This window comes from Cannabis sativa, chromosome 7, assembly GCF_029168945.1.
Source record: "Cannabis sativa cultivar Pink pepper isolate KNU-18-1 chromosome 7, ASM2916894v1, whole genome shotgun sequence".
Classification (NCBI taxonomy): domain Eukaryota; kingdom Viridiplantae; phylum Streptophyta; class Magnoliopsida; order Rosales; family Cannabaceae; genus Cannabis; species Cannabis sativa.
This window is the reverse complement of record NC_083607.1, coordinates 62,530,750-62,546,595: the sequence shown is the minus strand read 5'-3', so window position 1 is coordinate 62,546,595 and position 15,846 is coordinate 62,530,750. Positions and strand designations below refer to the sequence as shown.

At 33.9% G+C, this 15,846-nt stretch overlaps 4 protein-coding genes across 5 annotated transcripts; 1 reads left to right on the top strand and 3 right to left on the bottom strand.

Annotated features, from left to right (window-relative positions):
• Positions 1-1,024: 1,024 nt before the first annotated feature.
• On the bottom strand, positions 1,025-5,208 carry LOC115697430 (aromatic aminotransferase ISS1). The gene is made up of 9 exons (XM_030624430.2): positions 4,629-5,208; positions 4,504-4,551; positions 3,914-4,042; positions 3,002-3,061; positions 2,582-2,738; positions 2,390-2,496; positions 2,193-2,251; positions 1,861-1,969; positions 1,025-1,729 (listed from the first exon to the last, which is right to left on the bottom strand). The coding sequence occupies exons 1-9, from the start codon at positions 4,689-4,691 to the stop codon at positions 1,277-1,279; spliced, it is 1,185 nt and encodes a 394-aa protein (XP_030480290.2). The 5' UTR covers positions 4,692-5,208; the 3' UTR covers positions 1,025-1,276.
• Positions 5,209-5,431: 223 nt separating this feature from the next.
• On the top strand, positions 5,432-7,077 carry LOC115697824 (uncharacterized). Its single transcript, XM_030624961.2, has 6 exons — positions 5,432-5,719; positions 5,812-6,156; positions 6,229-6,366; positions 6,441-6,497; positions 6,586-6,720; positions 6,818-7,077. The coding sequence occupies exons 2-6, from the start codon at positions 5,830-5,832 to the stop codon at positions 6,881-6,883; spliced, it is 723 nt and encodes a 240-aa protein (XP_030480821.2). The 5' UTR covers positions 5,432-5,719; positions 5,812-5,829; the 3' UTR covers positions 6,884-7,077.
• LOC115697823 (uracil-DNA glycosylase, mitochondrial) lies at positions 6,925-9,505 on the bottom strand. Its single transcript, XM_030624960.2, has 6 exons — positions 8,906-9,505; positions 8,671-8,829; positions 8,552-8,582; positions 8,074-8,209; positions 7,576-7,659; positions 6,925-7,266 (listed from the first exon to the last, which is right to left on the bottom strand). The coding sequence occupies exons 1-6, from the start codon at positions 9,332-9,334 to the stop codon at positions 7,200-7,202; spliced, it is 906 nt and encodes a 301-aa protein (XP_030480820.2). The 5' UTR covers positions 9,335-9,505; the 3' UTR covers positions 6,925-7,199.
• Positions 9,506-10,363: 858 nt separating this feature from the next.
• LOC115698016 (uncharacterized) lies at positions 10,364-14,324 on the bottom strand. Of its 2 annotated transcripts, XM_030625195.2 has the most exons (17): positions 13,864-14,324; positions 13,661-13,740; positions 13,242-13,575; positions 13,090-13,154; positions 12,924-13,007; positions 12,790-12,840; positions 12,624-12,686; positions 12,478-12,524; positions 12,308-12,377; positions 12,171-12,233; positions 12,000-12,089; positions 11,886-11,924; positions 11,553-11,780; positions 11,367-11,452; positions 11,219-11,267; positions 11,060-11,140; positions 10,364-10,974 (listed from the first exon to the last, which is right to left on the bottom strand). In XM_030625195.2, exons 1-17 carry the CDS (start codon positions 13,979-13,981, stop codon positions 10,651-10,653), a joined length of 1,872 nt encoding a protein of 623 aa, XP_030481055.2. In that variant the 5' UTR covers positions 13,982-14,324; the 3' UTR covers positions 10,364-10,650. The 2 variants fall into 2 exon arrangements, with proteins under 2 accessions (XP_030481055.2, XP_060957631.1); XM_061101648.1 differs by lacking the exons at positions 11,553-11,780; positions 11,886-11,924 and having other exon boundaries at positions 13,864-14,311.
• Positions 14,325-15,846: the final 1,522 nt, after the last annotated feature.

Here is a 15,846-nt window from a genome sequence, read left to right as displayed (position 1 = left end):
TTGGAAAAGACAAAAACCATGCCAAACACAGCACAGCCCACCCACTATATTATAATGTCCTACCATGACCATGTGAATGTGATTTGATCATTCATTATCATTACCCAAACCAAAACTCTTTCTTTTGTCACACTTTTATATTAATTAATTCCTTTGCTTTTGCTCATCTGTCATTCTTAGGTATATGGATTGTGGAGATATTCTATATTATGTCTATGAATGAATTAAGTTTCTAGTTTATTCATTCATGGTAAGTAAAAATTGAAGAGGAACATAATATTAAGTTGGGTTTATTACAGGTGAAAATGTAAGTGGGCAACTTGAGATAATAAGGAGCCTTGGTCTTCAAGCAATAATAATAATATAATGAAAAAGTTAGTGTTAAAATACTAATTGTTGTCCCAACAAACATATTATTATTATTTATTCTTTTAATAATAAACAAACTTTTATTATAAAATATATACGATTGAGTACATCATAAAATATAAATAAATTTTTTTTTATTTAAATTAACTCATTATCCAACTTAAATGTATATACATCTAATTCATGCATAATTATATTGGCCGAATAATTTACATAAATAAAAAAAAAGTCTTAAGAAAATTAGACAATAAATTAAAAAAAAAATTGTCTAAAAGGGAGCCTAAATAAATTCAGAAAGAAAATTTCTTGAAAAAGGTAAAGATGTAATCTAAATAATCAAACTAAAAGAACTATGAAAGTGTAAAATCCCTTTCGAACCACCCACACCAGCACCAGCATCAGTCACATCTGACCTTTCTGTAAGCACTCAAACATTTGACTTTCTATAAAATGAGAATCCCAAGTGAATAGAACAGAGTCCCCACCCTCCATTGATTCAAACTATTTATATTTTCCATATTATTATGATCATTCTATTGTATAATACAAGAAATCAAATTTCATCACAGCAAAGGCTTTTATGAGCAGAGCACAGATCATCATACATCATAGAAGAAGAACACGTAGTATGTACAATAAACTAAGCAATTTGAAGTGTACTAAATTGCATTGCATGCATTTAAATTAAGATTAATGTTGTACACAAACATAAATACATGTTGCATACACTAGAAGTGCCTTTATGAAAGAAAAAAAAAAAAAAACTATTTTTAAATTGAGAGGAGGCCATCATCATCATCAGACATCAGCCATTTATTCATAAGAACCCCAGTTTGCAAACTGGTAAAATGGACTTGTTATAACTTTTTCCAAGTATAAACACTTTAACATACAGTTGCTACTACTTTTACTGCACCATTCCGTCTCTGATCAATTCTTCCAACCCTTTGCGAAGTCTCTCGGCCGCCACTCTGCAGTCATCTTCCACTAAGCCTCCAAAAGATATCCTTAAGCTACCGGAGCATCCACATGCACTTCCAGGAATGGCCACCACACCGTGGCGGTGAGCAAGCCAGCGAACCACATCGAAGTCGTTGACATAAGCTTCTGGAAGCTTTGCCCACAAGTATATTGCACCTTCACCTCCTTTGACAGCATCTTGTCCTAGGGGAGAAAGGGCTTCCATTAATATTTCTCTGTTCTTGACAAGGGATTTCACTCGTTCGGTTACCCATTCAGGTCCCATTTCGAGTGAGTAGAGAGCAAGGTACTGTGAAAATATAGAAGCACAAATGGGAATGTTGTCTTGAACTTTTAGGAGCTGAGCTGTAAAGCCTTCTACATCTGTTGGGTATGCTATCTGTGTGTACAAAAGTAAGAACTAGATTAGCAACTAACAATATTGGACTCAATTGAAAGATATAATTTTTTTCTCAAAGTAAGAACAACACTGGGTTGAAAAGACATGAAAGATAAGGTGTTGTTTCTTACATATCCAACTCTCCAACCCATCATTCCATAAGCCTTCGAGAATGAAAAAATGTTGACTATGTGATCTCCCTCTACACATGTGTGTTTTAAATCATCATACATAAAATACCTGTAAAACCAATTTGTAAAACTCACAATAGAAAATGATTCGGATGCCAGTAGCAGTATGCTTCATTCAAAAGTAATCAGAACGAATAGCGCATTGATCACTTTCCCATTGGGTTCTCATCTCTTAATCAGTTTGTTTCAAACTAAATTTCACCAACATAAAACCCAATTGCATATTTATAAAAGACATGAAATGTTGGATATGAGAAAAAGTTCTAACTTACTCGTATGTGTTATCCACAACAAGCCAACATCCGGCTCTTTTACAGACGTCTGCAATCCTCTGTTCAAGCCAATAAGAAAATAATCAGAGAAAAGCAAACAACCAAACAAACAAATCAAGTGGTTAGAGTTTTAAGATTTTTCTCTCTGATTAATAGTACAGAAGTTCACAGCTACGTGTGAGAGAGAAAAACAAGACCTTGAGAAGAGGATCAGGTATATATGTTCCTGAGGGATTCCCAGGATTCACAACTGTAACAAGCTTTGGCACTGGTTTAGTTTCCGCCAAAGTTTTCTCTAACCAGTCTGAACATTAACAGAGTAAAGATGCATAATCCAAACAAAGATGTAATATGAACAATAAAAACTAAAAAAAAACCAAGTTTCTCACCTGCATCTGGATGAAGTGTCTTTGGGTCACCGGGACCGACCAGTATATTGGTGACACCGGTCATCTGAAACGACATGTAAGCATTGAAGTAGTATGGTGCAAACATAACTACACAATCCCCAGCATCACATAATGTAAGAACCAGGTTCACAAATGCCTGCAAAGAAAATGTCTAAGTTAACGCCACATTTCTAAAAGTGGTTGCCAGGTTCCATTACTATCAAAATAGGTTCACGTTGTATCTCAGACCAACCACGCAACTATTCACGTTCACGTATGACTTCTGAAATACAGTGCTCAAAGAAAAGATGCTAAAATTAAAGCCTGATATCCCTCATTGAACTCATTCCAGTAAAACGAAACATGGAAAAAGGAGATGTGTTAGTCTAAGCAAAAATCCAGAAGTGCATTCCGTGTCACCTGATTCGCACCAGCAGTAACCATCACAGATGATTTGTATAACTTATTCTCTTTCCGCAACTGCAAGACATAAAGGGAAAAAGAATAATCAGCTAAAAGATAATTATCGAGAAAAAGTACAAATTTTCAATTTGCTCTACTGCAAAATTTACTAAATAAGAGAACTTATTCACATGTGTCAAGAGGTTACTCAGTAAACACAATAAGAGAAAGAAAGTTTGGCTTGAATCTTCCATTTGACATATAAGGATGCCTTAAATTTGCTGTTTTGTTACCCTCTCAGACGACTGATTCTCTCACAAACCATGACAGGAAAATCCTCTGTAACAAAACAAGCGACCAAAACTTTGAGGCAAGACCTGTTAAAATGTAAGCAATCACTGATTTTCTTCTCCTTAACTTGTTGAAAATTCAAAGTCTCCTCTCTTTAGTTACTCCTCCCAAGACACCAAACTCAAATAATGGTTCCTAACTCTCCTCGTAAATAATTAACCCCCAACTCCAGTACCCCAGAACACCAAGAACATCCTGGAAACTTTTTCACCCCTATGAATATCACCCAGAAACTCCTAACCCATCAGAAATAGAAGAAATCGTACTCTGATGTGAATAATGATGTCTGAACTAGCCTTGTCATTTGTATTTTAATTTAATCATGGTAACATATACATTGATTGAAGAGTACACCTAATCTGGGTTGCTTCTCACACCAATCCACCAAAACTAAAGTAACTCAACAAGTCTGTCATGTTCCCCAGACTAATAGAATAGCTATCAGGACAGTACTGAGTATGACTAATCATTCATTCTCATGTAAAATAGTTAAGGGAGCAATCTCAGTACTTCAATGTAATGTCATTATTTAGAGGTAGATTATATCATAATTGTTGGAAACAATGCAGCTGAATATACCTTTTCAGTCAGTGCTTCCCTGAGTTCAGGAACTCCTTCATCAGCACCGTACTTGCTAATTGCAGGCTCCCAGAGTAGCTCTTTAACCTTGTGCAGTGCCTCTGTAGGTGGTTGCCAGTGAACAACTCCCTAAAAAAAATTATTCACCAAAAAAATCAAAGGCCACTACCAAATACATCCTTAAAATGAAACACAAGCAATAAAAAAAGAATGTTATCATATCATAAACTGAAGCTCTCTCTAAAATTTGTCACAAAGATCAAGATCACAAATTTTCGCATGAGATTACATCCACGTAGATCAAAGTCATTGTTCTTTATTCCTAGAAATCAGTGAAGATCTCATGTTTCATTAGAGATATTAACTAAAGTATAAGGGGGGAAATGTTAAACTAGAGAGCTTCTCAATACTCAAAATTTCCATTCCCAAGATCGAATTAAAGCACAAATCCAAGAGTAGGAACAGCTAAATAAAAACTAATCACACTCAACTCTAACCCCAAAGACCTATAATAAATAATAACACATTGGAAAACTAAAAAAGGTAATGAAGAATCCACATTTCTCAACAATCTAACTAAGCACACGTACCTGAGCCAAGGACATAGAGTTTTTGACTCCTCGGACCAATTCTTGAATCTGCAAAAACAACAACCATCACATCAGCTAAAAGTAAGGAAATTGAAGAAACCCAGATGAGGTTTTGGGGTGCATACCTGAACCATTACCGGCATCTCGGTCTGTACAGCCCTTGTAGCAAGCATTCCGTGAGAACCCATGTTGGCCTCGTAAGTCAACAGAGAAATTGGAGCTTTGTGAACTTATTTCGGCTGTGAGTCTAATCCAACAACAACCCACGTTCTCAAGGCTTGGCCAAGTACTTGTTTTAAACATAAAAAAATCACCTTTTTTCACCTAACCCAAAGCCCCAAAACAAGTAGATAAAAATCCAAAAGAGGGTGGCTTTTTTGTCATAGAGTCACAACATCATCATGCGAAGCAATTGGCAGCTTAACACAATAACACGCCTCCTCATCAGTCCTCTCACGTATGGGAACCCATAAAATTACCCACTTTTTCCGCAATAGTCAAACAATGGAGCTCCACTTTTTAAAAGGAAAACCTAAAACATGAAACGGTAGAAAACGAAGTTGTTGATCTGATGATGAGCAATACCAACGTCGGAGAAGATAATTCAACTCTCTCTCTCTCTCTCTCTCTCTCTCTCTCTCTCTCTCTCTATGTTCAGCGTTTTAGGGAAGAAAGAAGTGAGATTACCATAATGCCCTTGGGAATGGAAGTGAAAGTGATAACCCAATCGAATTCATAATATAAGATGATGTGGATTTTTAATTAATTAAGAATAATAATAATAATAAATGCTATTTCTTTCAATTAATAATACGAATTAATGAAAGCAATATGGAATTTACTGAAGAAAAAAAATACTTGTAATTTTGATTTTGACTGGTCATTTTAATGGCAATAATGTCAAAATTGTGGGTTATAATTGTTAGATGGGTGGCCCCATTTTCGTGTTCAATTGATTTTTTGTGGTTGAAATTAAATTATGATACAAAAGAAAGCCTAACTATAATACATAAATTACAAAAAACAAATGATATTTATCTGTATGTATCTGTAGACACGTGAGTGGTTGTCATTGCCCTATACCATTACATTCATTAGCAGTAATAACTAATGACATCCATTCATTCATCCATCCTCCATTGTTGTTGCTTCTTTAGCTGCTCTGCTACAGTTGGAACATCATTTTTGCCTCTTCTATTCAATCAAATCAAATCAGGTTCACTTCACTACTCAATTTCTTCTTACAGCTACCTCTAATTTTCATTATTAGTATTAACATCTTGTGTTGACTTAATCAATAATTTGCAGAAAGTGGAAGCTAGAGAGATGAGCAGCATAAACATAACAAGTCCTCCCCAGTCCCACCACTGTAGATGTAGATGTGGTAATAGTAATAATAATTATGGAGTATGGAACAACTACTTACACATAAAAGGAAAGAGATTGTTACTTCATTCATATTCATATCCATTATTATATGGTTCCAATAATACTAATAGTAATTGTAAGCCTATCTTCTCTACTACTACTACTACTACTCGATGTGCCTTGGATAATACAATCTTCCCAGATGAAGATGACAATGAGGATGAGAATGAGAATGACTCACAAAAGCAAAAAGATGATGATGCTAAGAATTACAATGGCCCCCAGGTAGGTACTACTTAAATTTAGAATCATGAAAGTGAGATAGGATCAAGTCAATTACAGATTGTGTTTTTGCAGGAAACAAGTAGCAGAAGAATCAGAGACAATCTTGAAAGAATTGTTGGAAAAGATGATTCAGGCTTTAGTGGGATTGACTTGGCCACTCTTATTAGAAACAAGTATGGAAGGTCTTATGATGTTCAACTCATAAAGAAGGTAACAAACACATACATACATATATACTTCTAAAATGGAGTTGTTTGAGTTGAACAGTGTATGCATGTATGTAGGAGTTTATGGGAAGAAATCTGCTTGCTATGAATGTCATGTGGAAGTACATGGAGCAGGTATGTTAAGACTTAAATCAATGGGAAGAAGTTGTGTAGCCTCTCTTTCTTTTTGTTTGTTTACTAAGAACAATTTCTAATGTATTAGAGATCATTTCCACTGACTGAAGAAGAGTATATACTGAGGCTTGACGATGTGGCAAACACATTGAAGTGTTGGGGAGCTGTGTCACATATAAGAAACAGCCTCCAAAAGTCCAAGGAAAGACCTCGTATAGGAAAGGTGCGTATTCTATGTATGTATGTATGAGTATGGATGTATGTATGTACAAAATATTAAAGATGAATATATATATATATATATATATATTGAGATGCAGGCAGTCAGCATTTTTATAGACATGGACGAAACTGGAGGGCGAGCCAATGAATGGATCTACAAGTAGATAGATAGTGATGATGATTCATTATTATATAACACTGGAAGAAACTTCAATCTTCAAATTTAATTACAAATAATACCATTCAATTCATAGTCATACAATGTTTGTAATGTTCTTCAAATATTACTAGTATATCAATATGGTTTCCCCTTACAATATAAATAAACTTCAAAAAGGAGGTTACTGTTGGAACAAAATAGAGGATTAGTGATCTAATCAAAAGGGTTTTGCCATATTCTTTCTTCTGTCAAAAGTCAAGACTGTATATCCATATTAAAGAAGGAGAAGCCCCAGCCGCAACACTTGCTCTTCTATTATATCAAAGCTGCCAATCAATGGGGTCAATTCCCATCTTCTCTAGCAGTTGATTAGTGCGAGACAAATGCCTGTTCAAGTCATTTAAAACCAAACCAAATATACAATTACTTTACGTTATTGGTTGGCTTGGCTTGGCTTGCCAATGCAAGTTACCAATTATGTATCAACTACTATCTGATCTAACACGCAACAAAGTTTTTTGTTCACAAGAGGCTAAACAAAACAAGGAATTGACCGAACATGATTATCTGATGCACATACTAAAGGAATTTGCTCTAATTATTCTTTAAAAGCTATACCACTTCATTCTAATTATTCTTCAAAAGCTATACCATTTTAATATTATATATATCATTATCTTCTAGTGATACACTCACCTGCAACCAAAGAAGCCTCTGTGTGCAGACAAACCAGATGGATGTGCTGCTTTCAGAATGTGATGCTTAGACTCATCAATTAACCTGTGTACAAATTTCACAATACATCAATAATCCTACTAAACTCGATACGGCAAAAGAATGACCTTGTATACATCAATTATAGGAGAATGAATGTTTTAGTGTTTTCATTCAGGTAGTGTATGTGTATGAAAATTTATTTTCTTTCTGCTCCACTTGCTCTACCATTGGGATATGCCTTAGAATTTTCCCTCTTAGGTAAGTTAGCACATTTTAAAACTAAATAAAAATTACTTAGGCCAAACATTGAGCAAGCAAACAATAAAATATGACCACACTCTGACAACAGAGACGCAGCAATAAATTATAATAGAGATTAGAGATTCAATGACTTTCTCTATGTGCTCATCTTTTCTATATGTTTTCTAATCTAGATTTGGTATCAATGCATGTCTAAAAGAGTATGCAAGTAAGTACCTCCGTTTCTCTTGGGCAGAGTTTCCCCATAGAAGAAAGACAACTCCTTCCTTTTTTTGTGAAATTGTTTTAATAACAGCATCAGTAAATTGTTCCCACCCTTTCTTTGCATGTGAATTTGCCTGATGATTTCTTACTGCAAAGGAAATTTAGTACAACCTTTTACATTGGAAAAGAAAAACTCAGACACATACTCATTTTAACTTTCCTATGATTGACGTAGATTATATCTTTACAAGCACTACAACCCCTGTTGATACATCTTTATTATAGTTGTTCTAAAGAATATTGGAATTTTCATCTCATTGAAAAATGGTGAAGCTTTATCTCCTTTGTTATTTATGAAAGAAAAAAAAAAGGTCAAAAGACAATACTAAACATGGATAAGAGAGACAACATTGATAGATATAATTTGAACAGTAAAGTTAGTTGCTGAACACCTTGATATACAGCAATTATAATAATGTCCTACTCTTACCAGTGAGAACAGCATTGAGCAAAAGCACACCCTACAATGGAAATTATGAGTAATTAAATCAGAGAGAAACATTTATCAAGAATAACATGATGCTTCTATTTTGTTTATTCTACAGAAACCTGAACAGCCCATTTTTCAAGATTTCCATGAGAAGGAACAGAACAACCCAGATCCTGCTTAAGCTCCTTAAAAATGTTGAGTAGACTTGAGGGTATCTTAACCCCTTCGGGAACTGAAAAAGAAAGACCCATGGCTTGACCAGGGCCATGATAAGGATCCTGAAACACAAAACCTCCAATATTCATAATTTGATTATTACATTCAAAATGAAGATGAATGTGAGCAAGTACGTACCTGGCCGAGTATAACAGCCTTGAGATTATCAAAAGGAGTGGAATTGAGAGCATTGAAGATCAATTGGGGAGGTGGGTAAATGTGTACGGCAGCGGAGGCGCGTGACTCAGCTTGAAGAAAGTTGGAAAGGGTGGTGGCGTAGGGTTTGTGGAGCTCACCAGGGAGAGCTTCCAACCACGAGTCTTCAACCAAGAGGTCCTCCAAATTGGGTGGGAGCTTACCAGAAGCTTGTTCGACTCTGTCGGAACACAGTTTGAGGTTGCGTTTGGCATTGGCCACCAGTTTTTGGAACTCAATGCGGGACTTTTCTTGGTCGGAGAGACCATCGGAATCGGAAGAGGAAGCCCTTAAGCGTTTCGGTGGTGGATGTGATTCAGGGTGTGGTCGTGGACTGAAGAAATCCCTTAGGGTTTTGGGTCTCAAAGCCATTTCCTTTACTTTGTTTCTGTTTCTCCTCTTTGGCGGGAAATATGTTAGAACAAAGTTAGAAGCTTTGAGTTGAAAACATTCTGTAGTCTCTTGTTTTATGAGAAATCCTTACCAGCTTTAATATTGTTATTGCACTCTTAATTATTTAAGATTATTGAGAATCATTAAACAATTATAAAACAATCTATCATGGAGGTGCTAGGCACATTGATGCCCCACAATAATACTTTTTCTTTTTAGTTTGGTTTGAATTGACACTGGCACTTTGTATTCGCGAATCGTATACATGTCTTGTCGAAACTTATGTATAAAATATGTATATGATCAATCCGAACACGATCTATTTATTATCGTGTGAGAAAACGAAACCTGAACACAATCAATTTATAAACGGGTTAATACGACATGACCCGTGTAACCCGTTTATAAACATATTTTATTTAAATATGTGAACCAATAACACTATTCAACATGTTTATGACTTATTTATGACGTGTTAAAGTACTACAATAATTTTAAATATATCATTAACGGATCAGTTTCGTGTTAGCCATATCAACACGAATACGACCCGTTTATTAAACAGATTAGACGAGTCAACTTAAACACAACTTGAACCCATTCAAGGCAAACTAAAATCCACTAACTCTCGTACAAATTTCAAGTTGTATTATCGTGTATGACCCTTTTTGTCGGCCCTAGAATGTTTGGATGCTATTGTCTTGATTATTTAAGTTAATTTATTATCAACACTTTGGTGCTTTGTTTTTGAATCCATATGATTTCTTAGTATATATGTGGGTTTGGATCACAAGACTTTTCAATTTGTTTGTTACATTTTTATCTAATTTGACCTCTTCCAACTTGATTATCATCTGTGTCTTTTCTAGTAACACCAATTATGGATTGACCAATGAGTTTAGATGTTATTGATGTTGGTTTGGTATGCTATTGTATTATGAATGCTTTCATTCCAATCAATAATAATAATCAAAAACAAATAAGAAACAAGAAGGATTATCTATAATATTTTATAGAGAGAAAAGAAAGGCATTCTTAATCCTCACACAAAACATAATTCATACACTTTTCCAATTCTCGCACAAGAGTATTAGTAATAGTAATAGTAAGATAGTAAAAAGTGATGTATGCGGTTGTGAAATTGAACTTTTTCACAAGCTGAACCCGTTCAAAAAACACTTGGATCAGCCCCAGTTCTTCTACTACACCACATTAATATCCCAATAACTATACACAGCAACCTAACCAAAAACTACAACCCTTGTTGTATGTAATAATAGTAATAGTATATTATACTAATGTACCCCATTGCAAAGACTATAAATAGCAGGATCTAGTTCTAGTACTACTGGTTTTCCATTCCCATTCCCATTCCCATTCCCATTTTGGTATATCATGGAATCACCATTATTATTATTATTATTATTATTATTATTATTATGAATTCTCTTATTACTAATGTTGTTGTTGGTCTGATCAAATTGCACTAAACTCTCTAGCTCCCCACATGAGGCTGCTATAAGCCCTGAGAACAATGCTGAAGGCTTTCCCGGTCTTGACTTGAACTCCGGATGAAACTGAACCCCAACATAGTATGGATGGTTCCTAAGCTCAACAATCTACCAACACACACATATATAGTCAGTTGAAACTCATTCGATTATAGTTATATAAATGATGAGATGAAACTAAGTTGTTAGTTACCTCCATTCTTCGCCCTGTTATATCTTTTCCTGTAAAGCACAAGCCACCCTTTTCAAGACGCCCAACCATTTCAGGATTAACCTGCAAAACAAAACAAAACAATTCAATATAGCCATAAAACTTTAATTACTTACTACTGTTTCTTAATTTGGTGCATACCTCATATCTGTGCCGGTGTCTCTCGTCAATATAGCTTTTATTCCCATATCTAATAATAAGTAAGGACCACAAAACCATTAATTATTCATTATGAAGACACAACTACCTCATTTGCTATTGCTTTGGAATTATAGAAAGAAACACTTACAGTTTAGCTGATTTGCAGTCCATAACTTGAAAATATGTTCTTCTTGACCCAACACGCATGGTCCCACCCATGTGTGTTTTTGACCCCTGATATTATTCATTCATAATCAAAAAGTGAAATGAAGAGATCAGATCAGATGATTTCAGCATTTAAGAAAAATGCTGTATTAGAGTGTAAACTAGGTACCTCAGGCATAAATATAACACATGGATTCTTGGTGTTAGGCTCAAACTCAGTACTGTTAGCATCATGCAGACCAAGAACAGACCGAGCAAACTCAACCACCGCGGTCTGCATTCCTAGGCAGATTCCGAGGTAAGGAATTCGGTTTTCTCTTGCATACTTTGCTGCAAGAATTTTCCCTTGAACTCCTCTGTCTCCAAAACCTCCTGGGACAAGAACACCATCTGCTCCCTGAATATATATACATACATAAAACAAGCATACTCAGATGATCAGAAGAAGGCTGAGAAACTTAGATATGAAGCAAAAAACCAAAGGCAAAATAAACACACAAACCTTTAATAACTTCCATGCAGCCTTATAAGCATCAGGATTCTGGTTATGAATGACGAACATAACATTAGTAATAATGTAAACAAAAATACAAGTGAACATGTTTTAATTAGTCACCTCTTTAGCTGTTGCATCCTCTAAATCAGTGGCTGCAACCCAATCCACAGAAAGCTTCTTCCCTAGGCCAACAGATGCATGTAGAAGAGCCTAAACATAGCAAATTGCATCATGAATTTAAACTCAAAATAACATACATATATATTGAAAAGGGGTTGGGTTGGTGTGCACCTTCAGTACAGAAAGGTAGGCATCTGATAGACCTGTATACTTCCCAACCATGGCAATACGAACCTGCAGTAGTAAATAAAGAAGATTATGTTTATTTTGATTTGATGAAATTTGAAGTGAGATGAGATGAGACATACTGGGTCATGCAGCAAATCAGCAATTTCAGCCCTGGAAGTCCATTCCTCCAAATCAGGCTGTCTAGCTATGCTGCAAAGTTATTCAACAACACATATATGTCTTGTGTGAGTGTAAGGCAATTATTGCTAAAATGAACTAAAAAAGATGATGCTAAAACATTGAAACAAACCTTTGAAGGTTGAGAACTTGGAAGATGGCTTCATGAGCCTTCTGATCCTAATTCATGAGTAGAACAAAATAAAACCATCATTTGAAGTTGCACATGGTACATGGTACATAAGAAGAAAGAAAGAAAGAAAGAAAAAACTCACTAACCCTTAGGAGCAGAGGAATATGCCAAATGTTTGAAACGTCATACAGAGTGATGATGTTATTTTTCTGTAACAAAATCAAATACAAAGTATTAATTAATATTTCAACTATTTGAACAACAGTATTAAAAAGTTTTCTTTTTTTTCTTTTTTTTTTTTTGTTGACTTACTGGGACATGGCAGAACTGAGATAGCTTCATCTTGACATTCTCATCAAGTGCCTGAAGTGAAGAAGAAACCTGGTTTAGCCAACATGAGAAAGCAAAGCAAATGAATATATTATAGAGTAAAGAGAGAGGGAAACCGTTGTGCTTCGACAAGCGAGGAGGTGTGGGGTCAAACCAAGGCATCTCAGCCCTCTAACGCTGTGTTGAGTAGGCTTTGTTTTCTGAACATTAATGAACTTTTTATCAACACACTGTGAAGTAAAAGAATTAGAACAAAACAAGCAAAAAGAGAGGAGAAATTACCTGTTCACCAACCACATTCAAAACAGGAACAAGACTAACATGAATCAAGCAAAAATTACCAGGTCCTGAAGAAAACAACAACTTAATGGTTACAAGTAATTAATTAGTTATGATGATGATGATGATGTTAGATTGTTAAGTTAATTAGTTACCAACACGGTATGAGAATTGGCCTAATGCCTCAATGAAGGGCATGGACTCAATGTCTCCAATGGTACCACCCAGTTCTATCACACAAACATCAGCTGGGGTTCCATTATCATCCTCATCATCATCATCATCAGCTACTGGAATCTGTGCAGCTCTCTCAATCCAATCTTGGATTGCATCTGTGATATGAGGAACAACCTGTACAGTTTTTCCCAGGTAATCTCCCTTTCTCTCTCTATCAATAACTGACTGGTAAATCTTCCCAGTTGTGATGTTATTATCACGGGTCAGTTTTATATCTAAGAACCGTTCGTAGTTTCCAAGGTCTAAGTCCACCTGAACAAAATCAAATCATAGTAATTAATTGATCAATCAAATGATGATGATGAACATATATATGTAGAGTTGGTTATTTTCTTACCTCACCACCATCGTCTAACACAAACACTTCTCCGTGTTCAAAAGGGGACATGGTTCCAGCATCTGTGTTTAAGTAAGGATCTGATCATATCAAACAAACAAACAAACAACTCATTTTCATTTCCATTTTCATTTTCATTTTCATATTCAAAACAAAAAAGAAAAAAAGAAAAAGAAGAAGATGGTGATGATGATATTGAATACCAATTTTAATGGAAGTTACACGAAGTCCACAGGCCTTGAGAAGGAGACCAATGCTGCTAGCAGTGACTCCTTTGCCAAGACCACTCACCACTCCACCCGTTACCAAAACATACTTCATTATTATTCCTTAATTTCTTCTCTTTTGTGTTTTAACAAATATTCAACAACAACAAGAAGAAACAGAGTAAATGGAATGGAATATGAAATATTATGAGATTTGGTTAAGCATTAGCTTAGCTTAGCTTGGTTTATATATATATAAGTAACACCAACAAACACTGAGAGATGAGATCACTCAACACTTACTCACTCCCACCCCGTACATATTGGTAGTGGGTCCCAAAATCCCAACCCAACCAAACCAAACCAAACCAAACCAAAGAAAGAAAAAAGGAAAAAAGAAAAAAGAGAAAAGTGAAAATGTTTATGTCCTCACACACACCACACCAGTACGCATTAGACACACACACACACATAGAGAACAGACCCATTTATTACCATCCCTTTCCTTTGATAACACTATTCACTCACTCATACAATTCAATATTCTTCAAATCAAAAATAAATATTTTTCATAAAATAATTGGTAGCTAGGTAGGTGTGTCCTAACAAACCATTCTAATATTCCATTCCATTTCTTTTCTATTTTATTTATTTTAAATTTTACTCTACTTTAGATAAATAAATAATTAATTAACTACATTATCCATATATAATTAATTCATAATATTAATTAAGAGTGAGAGTGAAATATATATATATAGTCTAATTTTACGGCCATATATATAATATGATCAAGTAAAGGAAAGGATATTCCAATTTATATATCTATCTATACAAACATAAAAAGTGTTAACACTTTCCGAAAGGCAACATTACAAATCAAATTGATCATCCAACCATATTATATTATTATTATTATTATTATTATTATTATTATTTTATTAACCAACAACAAATTACACTTTCTTTTTCTTTTCCTTTTTGTTTTCTTTGCTTTCATTTTCTTTTTTATTTTTTTAATAAATATTCAATTTGTTAATTGTATCTCAAGAAAAGCACCTAACGATCAAATTAATATTAACCAGACTCTCTCCCACTTCCACTCCAACAAATAAACAATCATCTTTATATTTCTACTTATAATTATATAATACTTCTTCTTTACGTGATCACAATTATATTTATATATATATATATATAGATTAACCCACCTATATGTACTCGTATATTCACCAATTAAAGACAAAAATTCATATATACATTACATTTTCATACAATTAATTTGTTTTTACTTTAAAGAAAAAAAAATAGTTGATTACAATAAATAATATAATAATAACACTTTATTAAAAGTGGTACATATATATAAAGATTAAATATATATATATGATATCTTTCATGAAAGTCAAAAAGTTTGAAAAATAAATATTTGAGAAGGATCGAGCTTTTGGATACAAGTTTAATTAACATTAATATATAGATTAATATATATGTTTGGAATGGATAACGAATTATATATATAAACATATATAGATCCATCCAAATGAATCTTCGATTTTGTTCGATCCTCACTACAATTATATATATTAATTATTATTATGTTTCAAATTTACAAACCGGATATATATATTTATAATATTTATGCATATCGACCTAATATATTATAATATATATTCACATTTATATTCATGTATAATATAAAGTATAAAGATGAGATAAAAAGTGCATATATATGCATGAAAATAACTCTTTTTCTTTAATTATATCTTTATAAATTATATATATTATCCTTTTTTAAAATCTTTATATATTATGCTGCTGCCGTCCAATTTGTTAGATAATATATCCAACTAACTATAGTTTATAACTAAGATACTTATATAAAATATGCTTATTATTGTAGTGGATATTTTCAATAAATCCATATGTGTAAATATATATATATATATATATATGTTTGATTATGTATAGGTGGTGATA

Coding starts and splice junctions, on each gene's coding strand:
- LOC115697430 (XM_030624430.2), bottom strand. CDS start 4,691: ATGGGTTCTCACGGAATGCTTGCTACAAGGGCTGTACAGACCGAGATG. Junction 4,552..4,628: donor AGATGCCGGTAATGGTTCAG/GTATGCACCCCA, acceptor TTGTTTTTGCAG/ATTCAAGAATTGGTCCGAGG. Junction 1,970..2,192: donor GTTGTGGATAACACATACGA/GTAAGTTAGAAC, acceptor TTGGTTTTACAG/GTATTTTATGTATGATGATT.
- LOC115698016 (XM_030625195.2), bottom strand. CDS start 13,981: ATGAAGTATGTTTTGGTAACGGGTGGAGTGGTGAGTGGTCTTGGCAAA. Junction 12,525..12,623: donor ATATTCCTCTGCTCCTAAGG/GTTAGTGAGTTT, acceptor CTCATGAATTAG/GATCAGAAGGCTCATGAAGC. Junction 12,234..12,307: donor CTGATTTGCTGCATGACCCA/GTATGTCTCATC, acceptor TTACTACTGCAG/GTTCGTATTGCCATGGTTGG.
- LOC115697824 (XM_030624961.2), top strand. CDS start 5,830: ATGAGCAGCATAAACATAACAAGTCCTCCCCAGTCCCACCACTGTAGA. Junction 6,367..6,440: donor ATGTTCAACTCATAAAGAAG/GTAACAAACACA, acceptor GCATGTATGTAG/GAGTTTATGGGAAGAAATCT. Junction 6,498..6,585: donor TGTGGAAGTACATGGAGCAG/GTATGTTAAGAC, acceptor CTAATGTATTAG/AGATCATTTCCACTGACTGA.
- LOC115697823 (XM_030624960.2), bottom strand. CDS start 9,334: ATGGCTTTGAGACCCAAAACCCTAAGGGATTTCTTCAGTCCACGACCA. Junction 8,830..8,905: donor AGGCTGTTATACTCGGCCAG/GTACGTACTTGC, acceptor TTTGTGTTTCAG/GATCCTTATCATGGCCCTGG. Junction 7,660..8,073: donor TCTGCCCAAGAGAAACGGAG/GTACTTACTTGC, acceptor ATTTGTACACAG/GTTAATTGATGAGTCTAAGC.